Source organism: Alosa alosa, chromosome 12, assembly GCF_017589495.1.
Source record: "Alosa alosa isolate M-15738 ecotype Scorff River chromosome 12, AALO_Geno_1.1, whole genome shotgun sequence".
Taxonomy (NCBI): Eukaryota; Metazoa; Chordata; class Actinopteri; order Clupeiformes; family Clupeidae; genus Alosa; species Alosa alosa.
Window position 1 is genome coordinate 8,937,958 of NC_063200.1, and position 14,154 is coordinate 8,952,111.

Sequence of the window (14,154 nt, forward strand, 5' to 3'; positions counted from 1 at the left end):
TTACCCAGCATCGCTTAGAGCACCTTTAAAGAAATGGTGGACAAATGATGCAAACAGCAACCAATCATGAGTTAAACTGTGGACACTATTTGTGTTAGTTAATGCCCACATTTAAATATAGTCTAATTGCATACGCTAACATGGGTGTCACTACATCTCTTTTGCTGGTATGTGCCAATACTGCTGTGCTCCGATACACCGATCTCACACTTGAGTTGAAACAAGGTCCTATATTTGGAATATTGGCAATGATGGAAAAAAAATGTTTTTTTCTAATTCACAATGTCAAAGCAACACAGGCATACATCTTGGATAGAGAGGGAGCTAAATGCTTGGCTACATTTGTTGGGAATAGAAGATCCCAACCAGGATGAAATGGTAAAGAAAGTGAGTAGAGAAAGTAAAGCAAATAGAGATTGAGAGAAAGTCTGTGAAAAAGAGAATGAGAGGGTATAAATAGATAATAGATATGTAGAGAATAGATATAGAGGAGTAGATAATAGATATGTAGAGAATAGATATAGAGGAGTAGATAATAGATATGTAGAGAATAGATATAGAGGAGTAGAGAGAGGGGGGGGAATGGCATGCTTGGCTTCAGGTACTGAAGTCAGAAGGGGCGATACAGAGAAATAGAGAGCACAAGATTATAGAAAATAGAAGTATAAAATAATGAAGAGAATGAAAATGGATAAAAGGATAGAAAGATAGAAAATAGTAATACACAGAGATTGTGAGAGAAAGACAGGAGATAAGATAGAGAAAGAAAAAGAGAAGGGGGTTAAATGATTGGCTTTATATATTTTAGTTAAACACGAGAGGTGATACAGTGCAGAGGGCTAGATGGATAACAGAGTGAGTAGAGTAAAGATCTACAGAATGAGAAAAAATGGAATGATACAGAGTGTGTGAGAAAGATGAGTTGCAGAAGGATAAGACAGATAGATAGATAGATAGATAGATAGATAGATAGATAGATGATTGCAGGATTCCAACAGCCAATCAGATTGCAGGATTCTGGGATCCAATCAGATTGCAGGATTCTGGGAGCCAATCAGATTGCAAGATTCCAACAGCCCATCAGAAAACAGGTTTCCAACAGCCTATCAGATTGCAGGATTCCAACAGCCAATCAGAATACAGGATTCCAACACCCAATTTAGAATACAGGATTCCAGGATCTAATCAGATTGCAGGATTCCGGGAGTCAATCAGAATACAGGATTCTGGGAGCCAATTAGATTGTAGGATTTTGGGAGCCAATCAGATTGCATGATTTTGGGAGCCAATCAGATTGCAGGATTCCAACAGCCAATCAGATTGCAGGATTCCAGGAGCCAATCAGAATGCAGGATTCCAACAGCCAATCAAATTGCACGATTCCGGGAGCCAATCAGATTGCAGGTTTCTGGGAGAAAATAAAATCGCAGGATTCCAACAGCCATTCGGATTACAGGATTCCCACAGCCAATCAGATTGCAGGATTCCTACAGCCAATCAGATTGCAGGATTCCCACAGCCAATCAGACTGCAGGATTCCCACAGACAATCAGATACAAGGATACAAGGATACAAGGATACAAGGAAGTTTACTGTCACATGCATATAGTTACTGGAAGTAAGAAATGCAGTGAAATTATGTCTGGTGTCAGCCTATTTGTGCATTAATGGGGGGGGGGGGGGGGTAAAAGTGCAGTAGAAGAGGGGTTTAGTAGATTAAGTGGGAAGGGCTGCATAAAAAGGTGGGGGAGGATTGGGATTGGGTGGGGGGCACCAACAAGGAGCACCCAAGAGATTGCAGGACTCCAACAGCCAATCAGAATAGAGGACCTGCAACATTTTTAAAAATGTTATGGGCTTGACATCACAGACAATTTCTGATTGTTCATTTAACTGTAAATGATTTAGCGAACACATAAAATGAGCTTGAAATGTTGATAGTTTGTAGGTTCTTTCAGTTAACCTATGAAGATATGCCTGACAACAAGGATTTTTAAAGATTCCTTTAGTGAACTGCATTGAATTCAGCCCCACTGATGGGCCAACATGATATGTTAACTTTCTAAATGTGATACAAAACAATTGGACCAGGTGCAAATAGCAGTGGTAGTCCATATGTACAATCATAGGTAAACCAAAAGAGGGACTACCCTAATATGCACAATGCCTCACTGCAAGGCACCATGACACAGCATCATTGTCCAATTTTTTTTTTTACAATAGGAACTGAAAATTGATTGAAGTAGAAGTGTTAAGTCTGGTGATGTATTTAACATAGCATTATGCTAAATGACAGCCTACTTGTAATAAAACTCCATTAAGTGCTAGTATTACTGTAGTTGCAGTTTATAACCTAAAGTGTGTCACTTAAAACTATGCCTGCCAGACAATGTCTGTCATGCAGGAACTGTTTTGACTAACTTAATAAGATAATATTAAAGTCATTTTTTTTAGCTTTTGAGAAACTGGATCTAGATGCACACCACACATTTTCACTGAATAGTAACTTAGTACTAGTGTGGAATGTGGTGTAAGGGACAAAAACAGATCGGTTTGTTGAGAAACTGAGAAAACAATTACAAGAAACAATTTAGGACCTATTAACCAATAAATGGAGATAAAACTCATTGCATCCCTGACAACAGAGAATTTTCCACTGTGATAGCCTCTGCTATTTTTAATTACTCATATACATTCCATATTCATTTCATAAAATGTACTTAAGAAACTGCATAAACACTACAATGTCACATACCACTTGTCTGCCACAAAAAAGTAGCTTTAACATTGTCATGACATACCCAGCCCACTAGAGGGAGGAAAGTGCATCAGAAATGTCAGCAAAAGCAGCCAAGGGAAGGAAGTACTTGAGGCAGAACAACTTCCTGAAAAAGGAGTTCTTTAAGAAATCAAGGGAAACTGATATTGAGGACAGATACTGTGGTCATGTGCATTTGACAACCTCAAGTAACCATATCTGATTTGCCGTAATTGGCAATGGTTAATGTAGTTGTCCTTACTTTGTTCTTTGTTTTATTGAAAATAGACAAAACATGGAATAGCATAGTATGTTATGTAGTTTGGGGGTCACTCAAGAGGCATTAAGCCAGTAAAGGTAGAGTTGGCAAATTGAACTGGCCAATGCCTTTTACATCATACCCTTTTAATGATTGCAATATGTTCTCCAAGTACCCAACACAATGTTCAAAACAGTAGGCTATGCACATGATACGTGTGAATTAATTTCATGTTATGTATTTTCTGCCAGTGGAGGGATTTTTAAGCATAAAACATATGGGACTAAAATAAACACATTAGATGTTTGTGGAAGACAATATCCCAAATATGATTTTCATGACATCGCTAATAGAAATGTGTCCTCCTGTCCTCAACATGTGTCTGTAAAACTGGCCCGTGAAGCTTGTGGTCAGAGAAATGTGTGCAGCTGGTGGAAAGGTCCACAAGATTAAACTTTGTCGAGATTTTTATTTTCGCTGAGAGAGCAAAATGGAGCAAGAACAGTAAAGGCCTGTTCAGCAGCTTACAACAGTCCAAATACAGACGTGCTATAGTTATTCCATTGCAGGTCTTCCGCTGAAACACTCTTTCAGCTACCTTTTTCTGGGAATCCATTTTCATGCGTTTTCCCTTGCTCTCCCCCTCTGAGCTGCTACAAAAGTGCAGTAGGAAGCACATTTGCAAAGCCAAAGCCAGCAATTACCAAACCCACCAATCTAGACAGGCCTCCTCCTCCCCCTCCCCTTCTCCTTCTCCCCTCTTCCTTCCGGCATCCCTGTGGAGGTTTTACTGACCTTGGCTCGTGGCCGAGTGTGTGCCGCCCAGACCCCAAGGGGCTTCCACCCCACTGTTGAGGCAGGGCCACTTGCCTTCAGTAGACACCTTCAGATACATGTGGTTTTCATGTGAAACTTTTGCACTCAGCTCTACAAAAGGCCTGAGGTTTGACACACAACCACACGAGGGAGAACTTCTTCCTCATCTCTCCCACTACTTGTACATTATACAGATCTGCGTACACCTAGCAAGAGATAAAGAGTGTTGTAAACTAAAGCTGTAAACTGAAGACATTGTGTGGGTTGAAGTGCACAAATAATAACAGTTATTGTTGTCTTACTAGTGCTGGGCTCACCCTTGGTGAAGAACTTTGACCGCTGGTGAAGTCGCGTTCACATTTACTGGTTGCCTCTTCTCCCCCTCCTCCCTCTCTCATTCTGAGGCCTAATGCAAAAAATGTTGTGGTCTGTGTTTTAAAATAGCGAGCATTCTGGGGCTCTGGATTATGTTTCTGAGAGAGAAACCGTTGAGGCTGGAGCTCAACAGCAAGCTGAGGGTGACATTTTGTTCCTCTGTACCCTACTATTTGTGGTGTGAAACTTCATTTTTCCCCTGCTAGTCATGTAATCGGTGTGGACACACCGCTTTATTGCAGGTCCTCTGTTTCCTTAAACTTGCTTTGGGAGAATATCTTGTTAACTAATTTAACTTTAGTGTTGCATTTATCCTGAAATAATGAGTTGAATTTTTGAAAGGTTCACAGGCCTCAAGATTTAGTTTGGATGGGCCAAAAATATAAGAATACTCCATTTTTTCTCTCTAACCATTGCCCTCCCTAGACAACTAGTACTACCTTATATATGCCAGAAATCACTGCTTATCCTCAGTCCTGCTTAAAGTACATTTTACATTCCCACCCAGCTCTTCACATATTACATACAAATGTCCTGAAGGGGGAGAGTGAGACTCAATTGTTTTGCCATATTAATTTTGAGAAAGAACCTGCATGCTACTTGGAAAGATATTGTTGATATTGTTGATAAATTGTTGGACTAAAAGTAATCGACCGGCTTGAAAACAGAGCGTGTGCCCCAACGCGCCGACCGGAACACTGTAATCTCCGCAAAACCATAGAGACCTATACCTCTAACTATAACAACTTTTCGTGGTATTTTCCTCCCGGTAGAGGGTTTCTATAGTGACGCCTCTTGTTACTTATGTGACGGTTCCTGCTCGGCAGCACAGAGCCAATGAGCGGCGGTAGAAAGGTGTCTGGTTACTCCCAGTCAGCCCGGGCGAACAGACAGGAGAGAGTGCATTTCGGAGGATAATGGTTACTGTTCGTCAAATGAGAGACACAGAAATCGTTCTCTCACAGGTTTAATACGAATCGGTTTTACGGCATTAGCATAACTGTGTAAGCCTACTTTATTTCTTTTTTAGTTACCTGGATTCCCGCGGAGTTTGCATAATTTGGAAGTGATGGGAAACCGAATGGCCGAGGAGTAGTAGCGCTTGCGAAATAAACCTGTTGCCATTTCGACAATCCTGCCCTCCTGTTTTAAGATGTTTCATTGTGGATGTGATGCCATACCTACTTGCCTGTTGGCACTTTTCTAGTTGGAGCACCAGCCTGTACCTTGTGGAAGCTTAGTTTTCATAACTTCCAGGTAAGTTCGCCTAGTATATTGTAAACAAACAGTCTGGGAAGGGTAGCGTCTGTTTCAAGCGGTTCTATTATAACTTTGGCTAAAAGAGTGGCGGCTAGCGTCGTTTCTCTAGGTGTAGTTTGATATCGTTTTGGAAAAGTTTTGAACAGAGACCGAAAAAAATCTGCCTTGAAAGTGAAAGAGAAGTGATTCCCAATTTAGACTTTGTTTAAAATAAGATATATTGAGCTGCAACAAAAGAAATGTTTGCGCAATTCGGACTAGGAAGGAATGTCAGTGAACGTAGTAGAACGCGAGCCTCTGCAACAGTTTGAGAAGAAGGTATCGGTGGGGGAGAACAAAATATGCAGCTGCGCAACTTGAATTCGTGGCGCAGACTACATTTTAATGTGTGCTGTTTTGGTCGTCTGCACACCACGAAATGTAAAGTCTGTGCGTGTCCAGCGTTTCTGCTCCTCTTAATTTACCTGCACTGTGCGCAAAAGGAATTTGACTGACCATCAGTTTCTTGTAGTGGTGTAGTGAATTACTGGGATTTTTGAGAGTTTGTGTATCTTTTCCCTCAACATTAAAACTTGTGTATCTCTGTAGGCTAGTAGCACAGCATGTTGTCTGATACTCTATTCTAAGAAGTGTATTCTGGCCAAGATCAAGTGCAGACAGTCTTGAGATTGACATTGGTTCCAAGCTTCTGCAGAGCCAGTGCTAAGAGAGCCAGGGGTCAGTACATACCACCATGAAAAAAATACTCCCCACTTGATAATTCTGAGCATTTTAAACTACACAATAGGTTTCTGATAGGTTTATGCATTCAAAAAAAATCTGCATTTCAAGTGGACTCTCCTTGGGTTATAAGTATGTGTTATGATGGATAAGATAACTCTAAGATGTTGTTGCTGAAGTCTCATTTCAATATAATTGGTCAGTCTTGTTCTTAAGCATTGGCCAGAGGATGAATGATGGAGAGGTGAAACTCCGATAGCAAGACACATGCTGTGGTGCATGCTAGGCTTACAGTGGCCTTATGAAAACAGCCGACCCTTCACTGTCCAATGAAGTTCACCATACAGTGACCTACAATATTTATGCTGGAAGAATCAGATGAATCACTCATGCTTGTTGATCTAGAGATCCCAAACACATATCATTTGAACTCATCTCAGGCCCTTTTTATGTCTCTCCTCCAGTCCACATACATGTTCTCAAACAAGCCCATTGTTTTTTTGGTCTCACCTCTGGAAACTCTTAGAAACTCTTAGTTAGAAAATGTTGGTGCCTGCCAGAAGTGCCAGTGATTAGTCCTGGGAACCTAGTAGTCTGCAGGATTGGAAGTGGCTTTAAAAGTGCACCAGAGTCAAATTCCTTGTTTGTATACGCAAACCTGGCCAATTAAACGAATTCTGATTCTATTCTAGGGGGCATCAGCTGAATTATCAATTACAATGGTGCATCAATTTTGGACTTTTTTTGGTTATGAGATAGGACAAAGATTAGTTTATTACAGTGAAACCAGTCCATGGCCAACATCATTTGAGAGAAGAAATGCCAAATCCACTGCTGATCTTTGTGGTGCAATGGTGTGCAATCCCACATTTTGGGTATACAGAGTTTTTCTGTTGTTGAAGATGAGACTTACACAGACAAATTGTAGGCTATATTTACCTGACAAACATGTCATTTATTACAGGTTGAGTCACAAAGCTTTGGAGATGTGAGCTCTGACCTCAGCACCAAAGCCAACCTGATGTGTAATAGAAATTTATGTCACGATTTGGAGAAGACAATCAATCTTATTTTGACACCAGGTATAGGCGTAAAGGCACCAGGTATAGTACTTATCCTGGCACAGCCAGTCGAATTCTATTCAGAATTTCCTGAACTCAAATTTTTGTGGGCAGGATTAATTCTGCTGGCTTCCAGGGCAGGCTAGGTAGGTAGCAGTATGCTTCAATGTATCTAAAAGGTAATAGGAAAGTTAAAAAACATTGTAGATTGGGGCTCTGGGGTCTTGACCTTGTCTGAAGGCTAATAATGGCACCACTGGGGTAAAAGGGGGTTTGGATGGAGGTGTGTGAATGTGTGTGTGTGTGTACGCACATGTGTGTTTGGGCAGGGTGGGTTCAATCAGTGAGGGAAAAAATGAGTGGTTTAGCAAAACCATGCACTGCATGTCACGGTCCTCATGGCAACTGGGTGATTAGCAGGAATGGGCGGGTGAGCTTAAGCCAATGAGGGTTTGGGCAAGAGCTCAGAGAGGAGAGAGGGGAGGGAGGATAGACCTGGCGAGGAATTGGCAGTGATAAACACACACCCAGGAGCCGTAGACCACATGAGAATGTGGAGAAAGTCTTCCCTGAAGCGACTTCTCTTTCTCACTCTCCCTTCCAGTCACTGATTCAATGTAACAGAAATCTCTCAAGGTTTCACTCCCACATGAAAGTGATGGTTAATGAAAACAAGTGGAATATTACTGTGAACAGTTGGCACACTGTTGTCTTGTTGGTCTAGCTTCTTAGTCTTAGCAAAAATGCTTCATTATCTGGTATGTGGAATGCAGTTGACTTCCTCATTTCCCTGCAATGATGCCACATTGTTTACACTATAAAGTACATGTAAGTGACAGGAATTACTTTGGAAAAAATACTCATAGCAAAACTGTTTACACTGGAAGTGCATTACATAACTGAAATATGACTGCCTCTGCTTGATGTGATACTACTCTCACATAATCAGTTCCTTATGTTCCCATATACCATTTTAGCATCCATGTGTCGTGGGGTTGAATTGATAGTTTGCTTGCAATAATTCTGGGAAAGAAGTTCAGGATGAGTGTGCTGCCATTTCACATTTCCTGGCCTGACTTTCGCCCGGAGAGATTTCCACCTCAGCTTGGCATTCTGCTGCTTATAGATGATTTTACCAGACGCAGCCTCAAGCTGAGCACTCAGACAAAATTGCATTTTTTTGTGTGAGATGTTTGTGTCTAGCAGCTTTGAAACAATAGCTTGTTTTGACTTTTGCAAGAGACCCGTTGAATCCATGAATGTCAAAGACGTGAGGGAGAATGGAAAGCTCTACAGTGATGAGACCTTGTGTCAACGCAGCAGGTCCATGGGAGAAACTGAGAAAGCCCGTACTACTTTGAAGATAAAGCAAAGCATTAGGCTAAACATATAGTCCATTACCAATAACTCTTGAGCACTTTTCAGTCTTCCAGGAACCTTTTTTTAAAAGGGGGGGTTCGGCTTCCTCGGCTGTCACTCAAAGCACTTTCCCTTCACCAGAAATCACAACATGCCTCTGCCCAAAGCCTGGAGTCCAGTCACGCATTACAGATTATGCCTTTTAAAACCCTTGCCTCAAAGCACCCTGTGACAAGGAGAGAAAAAAATATAGCAAAGACCTGACCAGCTTCTTTGTTTGTGTTTTGGCCTTGTATGTTGTATGGGAATACCTTGGAAACAAACCCCTCGTGTGTGTGTCGTGTGTGTGAAGTGGGTTGAGTCTGGCTGGCTGTGTGTGTGTGTGGGGGGGGGGTCTGCCTGCTGTGGGCTGCTCCCTCTAAGTCCCCCCACCTCATTATCAGGCTCTGCAATGTACCAATGGGAATGGGACTGCCCTCTGCAGAAGCCTCTATGGGGATAAAAAGAATTCCAGTGTTGGGCTCTGTTGAAATAACAAGGGGAGGGCGGGGGGAGGGGGGCGGTTTCGTAGAAACAATCATCCGAGAGGTCTTCCCCACACTAGCCCACCGACTCACCCCATTCTGGTGGGTAACAGCGCGGGCTGATGGTGTACAACCTACCCCCATCCACCCCTCAATCAGGCCTGCCACTCCCTGAGCCATGGTCGCTCCTGAATGCACATTCCTGCATATATATGTGGGCCCAACTCAGCTTTGATTCACCGGACCATTTCAAGGCTGTGTGCTGTTCCATTAGTGACCGTCAATGAAGCAACTGGATGTAATAAAATTACGATATGAATAATTCTGGATGTACTATTATTTTATAATCTGGATGGGTTGGTCTGTTCAGCTGGATTTAGCTGGTATTCTCATTTTCTGCTGTGAAATGGGACCAAAGCCTCTCTCAGCACTTGGCCCCTGATCAATGCTTCTTAACCACACTGGCCCTGGCTCACCATCCAAATTGCGAGATTCCCCCCTCTGTTTTATATTTTCTGAACCACAGAAATGATGGATTTCAGAGATGGCACAACAGTGTTAAACCCTTTGGAGAGCCTGAAACTCACGCACATGCTGTTGATCCCCTCAGCATAGTAACATCCCAACCCCCTGAGGGTCTGACTCCACAGTTCAATTGAAACGAGACTCGCACACAAATGTTTATGTAGCCACAGTTTTTGCCTAGTCAGATTTAATCCCCCAAATGCGGGGCTTCCTATACTACAGGGCTGCGCCATGCGACACTGGGATTTCCAGGGTTTTAGAGTCTTTGTCCGAGCAGCTGGGGTGTGACAGAGAGATTTTGTGATATAATGAGGAGGGCATTTCACGGCAAGGTGCTTGGTGCATTTGTTTGAATGTGTGTCACTATGCGTGGGAGAGCATAGAAAAGTGGGAATCAAATGTCCAGACACAATGTCTATGCACTGGCAGATTGTAAAGATTGTTTATGTGTACACGTAACAAGTCTACCAACCTCATACTTCTGTGCTAATGGCCTTGCTTAGGGAGCATAATTGGAGGAGTCCTGACAATTGCTAGAGAGCTGCCTGCTGACTGTGCAGCGTGCTGGCTTGTCAGGTAGCAGAAACCACAATAAATGATCCCACTTTTTATGAAACTTTTGAGTCTCAAGCCTTCTCCTTGAACCTTTTATATCTATGCTGGAAAACTCTTGACTCCAGCAGGGATAAAGGAAGTAACTTCTCGTAATTGACTCCACCACTTGAAAGATCCGAATTGTGCTTAGTTTTTTTTTGTTTCCCCTTAAGGTATGGCCTTTGTTTATGAAAGCCCCACGCACACGTGTGTGCGTGTGTGTGTGTGTGTGTGTGTGTGTGTGTGTGTGTGTGTGTGTGTGTGTGTGTGTGTGTGTGTACGTATGCGCGTTCCCCGTGTCCAGTGGCAGCAGCATGCTGCTTAGCTCCTACATGTGACTTGGCTCTCAGCAGAAGACTGCTGCTGACTGGCATGGCCGTGGAGAGTAGGAACAAACATCAACTGGAGTGTTCTTTCAAGCAAAGGACAGCCAGAGTGTCTTCCTCTCTCTCTCTCTCTATCAAATCACTGCCTTTTCTTTCTCCTTTTTCAATCCTCCCCTCTTCTGTCTCAAGCCAACTGTATTTACTGTTTGTTTGCTGAAGAGGTATTATCGGGTTCATTGGCTGTGATCATTTTGAATGGTATCTGGTAAATGGTAGGATTGTCCATGTTGACATTGTTTTCTGGAGTGTAAGTGTGTTACAAGGTCGGCAGTCGTAATCCTTTCCCTTGAATCGCTGCATGTATCAACTTGCTTTTGAGAACAAACTGGTGCTTTTGTAATGCCCTTTGAAGTTGAATCTGTTTTTCAGGTGATATTTCGCTGACATTCTGTGGAACATCCTTCACTGAATATCTAAAACATTATCTACATTTAGGCACATATCTGTCACATTCCATCTCCTGTGACTGTATGTAGCCATACAGTCATTGGTATTAGGGCAGATTATCTAACTTGATCATGATGTGATATGATTTACAATTTACGATAATTCCTCCTGTATTAGCTAGTTTAGAAATACTTTTTTAATGAATGCCTAGGAGGCAGTAAGTTTAATGTCATTATTATTATTATTATAACCTTTATTTTACCAGGAAGGTCCCATTGAGACACAGTGTCTCTTCTGCTAGGGAGTCCTGGTCAAGATGGCAGCAATTCGTAGACATGACTACTCACAACCAGTCACAACCTCATATCCCTTGTTATCTCAATAAATTCCTTTTTGTTTGGCAAGAGCTCAGAAATAATGGTGTCAGGATATTTTCCATTATTGCCCCCCAACACTACACTGATGTAATGCCATTGGCTCATACAAAATCTGTCTGATCTATGAGTACAGTACACAGCTTATTGCAATTTTCTAGAATTTTTGTGGAAACAGTTTAAATTCATTAATGAAAAATGTACCTAGTGCCATATGTTTGGCAATAAGTCCTAGAGATATTCCTGCTGCAGTGTTTATGCCCTTGTGTGTGTGTGTTGCATCACTTAAGGGAAGAGGAGAAATAGACTTCTCCGCATAGTCGGTCTGCCTCTTCACCACCTCCAATGTCTTGAACTGTCTGTCCACTAGTCACTTTACATTTGTCTTCTGCCTCACTGTTTGCGTGCTGTATTAGCACATATGCACAACCCCTCCCTCCATGCCACATACCTTTCTTAATATAGTTATTTATATATAGATATATAGACTTTATTCTTGCACTGTTGCACTGTTTGACTTACTCATTTGCACCATCACCATGACACTCATTCACACAGAGCACCTTACCTTACCTTATGCACTGAGAACCACAGGCTCAGTCCCTGCTTTAGTCATTGCAAGCGCACCTGATTGATTATTCACCCATTATGTGGATACTGTTTTTTAGAATTGATTTTGATTAAGTTTTATTTAGTATAATTTGCATTTTGTATATTTAGTATATTCTTTATCTTCTACAGTCCTTATTGCTTAGTTGTGTTTTTTATATTATATACTTTTACTTTTTCTGCTGTTATTGAATGTGTGTGTGTGTTGTCTGTATGCTACTGTGACCTTGAATTTCCCCTAGGGATCAATAAAGTATATCTATATATCTATCTATCTATCTATCTATCTATCTATCTATCTATGCTGTGCTCTAACAAGCGTGTTTGTGTGTTGGTGTAGGGAGGATGCACGTGTCCCTGGTGGAGGCGCTGGAGGTGCGAGGAGGCCCACTGGAGGAGGAGGAGGTGTGGGCCCTGCTCAGCCAGAGCGCCGAGAGCCTGCACGAGCTGCTGCGCAGAGGTGAGCATGCCACCGTCTCTCTCATGGCCCCGAACATAGCACGTCAAATAGCAGCTACCGCACCGCCGCACAGGGAGCACAGCCTCTCGCACAGCCTCTCTAACAGACAACAATGAATCAGTATGAGTGCACTCATAGATTGAGAAGGCAGCAATGCAGTTTGATTGCAGCAGTTTGAGCAAATAGCTAGGGGGGTTAAGAATTCTGCCAGGCAGAGTTTTGCTTTGCTTTGCTCTAGATCCAGATTAAATGTTTTTGGAACATCAAGTGAATCTTAATGTACTCCCGTCTCTGAGAAATGCTGCCCCGTCAGCACATTACAGCAAGCCTGTGCTCAGTAAAAGATATTTGATTTCACCTCAGTGTTATATACTAAATATACCAGTAAAATAGCAGCTACCGTACTTGTGCTGTGCTTTTAGGCAAAAGACATGAAAAATATTGTAATCTGTGGTAACTGAATTGCATATCAGTTGTAGGGAGTTGTATCAAATCCTTATAAATCATATTGTGTAATTTTGCAAATTGTTGAGTTGTTATTATAGGTTGTTCTAAGCAAACCATTTTAGGTTGTAGTGTACAATATCAGACGGGCAGAAGCTAGCTAGTTTTGCTACTGCGACTTACGACAGCTATACAAGTTGAAACTTTGTTAACAGCACCATTCCCTACAACAGCATTCAGAACAACCATTTGATTCTACAGTCGTATAGTCTGTAGCCTACAGCAGAGCTCCCATTGCACACTTTCAAAGAGTGCTTTTGTGTTATACTGTAACTGTTATGGAGCAATATCCAATAAGAAGCTTTGTCTCTGTTTTTCACTGGTCACTGAACTCTTGTTTGTTGGCTAATTTCACTGGTCACTGTGTTGGCTCCCTCAGAGCCCTATCCCTTGAACCTTGCTGGAGAATTGTAAACCCAAGTCTTCACCACAAGATGTCTTTGATTGTAAAGGTGTTGAATTGGTCACTTGTTGACTCATTGTCTTATAAACTGAAATCCTACTGACTATAACCAGAGACGGTTGATAAAATATCTTTACTATAACGATAGACTGACTATAATCCAAGAATTATTTAAGCAATAGGCAAAGAAGTGATTGCCCATGAATGTGTCCTGCGGAAAATTATTTATTACAAGTCCTCCTATTGTATGATAATTCTGTTGTGTGGTAATATTTCACAGCACTTTGGCTGGCCTCTAATATATGCTCTTTTCATACTTTTAATGGTCGCATGAGATTAATAATTTGTCAGTTGGGCATTTCTTTTTATATTGCTTTCCTTTGTCATTTTTTGTCTACTGAGTGTTCTGCTCCTATATTTTGGAAGACTTAAATCACCCTCTTTCCCGCTGCTGTGCTTTTTGGAGGTGGGTTTAGTTTGTCCTCTGCCATGTATTTAGTGAGAGCCTGTGAAATGTAAACCTTGAGCATTGTATCCTAAACTAGCTTCCTCAGTCATCTCAACATTTGTGTTTGCTTGTTAGCCTTTCATTTATGCCTTTTGTTTCAATGTTGTTGTTTTTGACAGCCAAGATCACTGATTTCCAGACAGCCCATAATGTGCTGTCATTAAAGCCAAGCAATTTCCCATGGGGGAAAAAAAGCTCTTTTGGATTAGTTGTATTGGCCTGCAGAAACGGTATTTTAATGTGCCCTGGGCTACAAACTGTACATAAGCTGT

General features: G+C 41.8%; 1 protein-coding gene across 1 annotated transcript in view; it reads left to right on the forward strand.

Moving 5' to 3' along the window:
- The first annotated feature begins 5,053 nt into the window (after positions 1–5,053).
- ptpn13 (protein tyrosine phosphatase non-receptor type 13) overlaps positions 5,054–14,154 on the forward strand; it is a 51,333-nt gene continuing 42,232 nt past the window's right edge. Inside the window, 2 exon segments of the mRNA XM_048258733.1 lie at positions 5,054–5,465; positions 12,348–12,467. Of these exon segments, the coding sequence (XP_048114690.1) occupies positions 12,353–12,467 (115 nt within the window). The 5' untranslated portion in view covers positions 5,054–5,465; positions 12,348–12,352.